The sequence below is a fragment of the Sinocyclocheilus rhinocerous genome, unplaced genomic scaffold (assembly GCF_001515625.1).
Source record: "Sinocyclocheilus rhinocerous isolate Xijiao unplaced genomic scaffold, SAMN03320098_v1.1 scaffold364, whole genome shotgun sequence".
Lineage (NCBI taxonomy): Eukaryota > Metazoa > Chordata > Actinopteri > Cypriniformes > Cyprinidae > Sinocyclocheilus > Sinocyclocheilus rhinocerous.
The window spans coordinates 779,094-781,406 of NW_015659024.1; the positions used below are offsets into that span (position 1 = coordinate 779,094).

The window sequence follows — 2,313 nt, forward strand, 5'->3', positions numbered from 1 at the left end:
TGATAGATGTCCCTCTAGAAAATGTGAGAAATATGCGTTCTGTGTGAACGGCTTGGTTTCGGTTTTGATGTAAACAAGATCTTCTCCGCATTGATGTTCTCTTTTCACGCAATATTTTGAATGAACAACGCAGCAGCGCCGCATCTAGTGGCTTCAACTGGATAGGCTAACAAAAAACATTAAAATGCAACGACACTTACATCGTCATCGCATCTCGTGCGCCACTGATAAGGCTGCCTCCTTAACGCACACCTAAAATTCGAATGCAACGTTTTTGCATTCGAATGTGGATATTTCTTTTAAATTTGACTAATATTCGAAATTCTAATACAAACTAATAGTGTGTTTTAATGACTACAGCACTAACCTCTGTGCCGACGGTGGGCTGAACTCCAGCATGGGTCGACCCTGGAGGAGGACCGCCATACTTGCGCTGGCCTGTCGTCACATCAAGTGTATAGCCAGTTCTCTCGAGCAAAGCCTGTGAAGCAGAAAATAAAAACACTTGACCGTCAGACAGTTACTGGATCAATAGAAAAGAAAGCAGCAACACAAACAGCGACACAGAAAGAACAATAGATAGACAGGCGGATAGATCATTCAACTTTAGGAACTAAAAAACCTGACTTACTGGCTTGCATAGACTTACTTTGATTTTGGCCTCATCTGGTCCTTTAGTGGAGTCTGACACTTTGGTCCCCTGTTTCTCCCTCTGCCTGTACGTCTTCATCACTCCACAGAGGAAGGCACTTTTATTCTGTTCAAAACATTAGCAATGGGTGAGCAGGTGTGTTTCAGGGCTAAAATAAAAACCAGGGCTCGACAATAAGAACTGCTCAATGGCCCGGGACAGCAGACTCTTGTGTGTCTTATCGCACTTGAACAGACAAATACAAGATGGACAAAGACACTGTCTTCGTAAAGACAGTGTGTTATGTGTTAAAGGGATAGTTCACCCAGAAATGAAAATTAGCCCATGGTTTACTCACCCTCAACACATCCTAGGTGTATATGACTTCCTTCTTTCAGGCGAATCCAATCGGAGTTATATTAAAAAATGTCCTGGCTCTTCCAAGCTTTATAATGGCAGTGAATGGAAAAATATCCATATTTAAAACTTTATAAACCGTAATCTCTAGCTTCCGCTAACTGGTACGCGTGTTCACGAGAGAGTGGCGTTCCAGTAATGACGTAGTAGAATTATTCATAAATCGGTTGAAAATTACATGGACAGATGGACTTATGTTTGTGAAGCGATCTGGATCTGCGGTTCATCTCATTTTATAAATCAAATTGCATCGCTGAGAAAATAGATGTTAACTGACTACAAAGCACTGCACAAAACCGTGCAGCACCAGACGTCACAATGTTTAGTAGTGTTCAATTCACTTGTATTTATTTATATTGATACACCGTTTACTATTTCATGAAACTATCATATCTAATGAAGCCCAAGCGCCCCTACAGGCCTATTATGTGAAGTGTAGGCTGCCGAAATGGTGACGTGAAAGGACTTTATCATATTACCATTTTTAATAATTATGCAGCATTATAAAAGTCTCTTCTGCTCATCAAACCTGCATTTATTTGATCAAAAATACAGAAAAATCTGTAATAACGCGAAATATTATTACAATATAAAATAACGTTTGTTCTATTTTAATATACTTTAAAATGTAATTTATTTCTGTGATGCGCAGCTGTATTTTCAGCATCATTACTCCAGTCTTCAGCGTCACATGATCTTCAGAAATCATTCTAATATGCTGATTTATTATCAGTGTTGAAAGTTGTGTTGCTTGTTTTTTTGGAACATGTGATACTTTTTTGGGGTTCATTGATAAGTTTAAAAGTACAGCATTTATTCAAAATAGAGATGTTTTCTAACAATATAAATATTTACTATCACTTTATCAAATCCTTACGGAATAAAAAACTAATTTCTTAAATAATAAAAAAAAATAATACTGACCTTAAGCTTTTGAACAGTAGTGTATAGTGTTACAAAAGTTATACTTTAAATAAAAGCTCTTTTTTTTTTTTCTTTTTTTCCATCAAAGAATCACAGGTTATAAAAAAAATATTAAGCAGCACAACTTTAATAAATCAGCATATTAGAATGATTTCTGAAGATCATGTGACACTGAAGACTGGAGTAATGATGCTGAAAATTCAGCTTTGATCACAGGAATAAAACATTTTAAAGTATATTAAAAATTTTATCAAAAAGTTCTTGCAAAAACAAAATAGTAATGTGTCCAAACGTTTAGCCTATATATATATATATATATATATATATATATATATATACAC

At 35.8% G+C, this 2,313-nt stretch overlaps 1 protein-coding gene across 1 annotated transcript in view; it reads right to left on the reverse strand.

Annotated features, from left to right (window-relative positions):
• Positions 1-2,313, reverse strand: part of syncripl (synaptotagmin binding, cytoplasmic RNA interacting protein, like) — a 34,999-nt gene that overhangs the window by 20,309 nt on the left and 12,377 nt on the right. Inside the window, exons 4-5 of the mRNA XM_016531849.1 lie at positions 650-757; positions 368-481 (exon numbers count right to left, since the gene is read on the reverse strand). Of these exons, the coding sequence (XP_016387335.1) occupies positions 368-481; positions 650-757 (222 nt within the window). The remainder of the gene's footprint in view (positions 1-367; positions 482-649; positions 758-2,313) is intronic.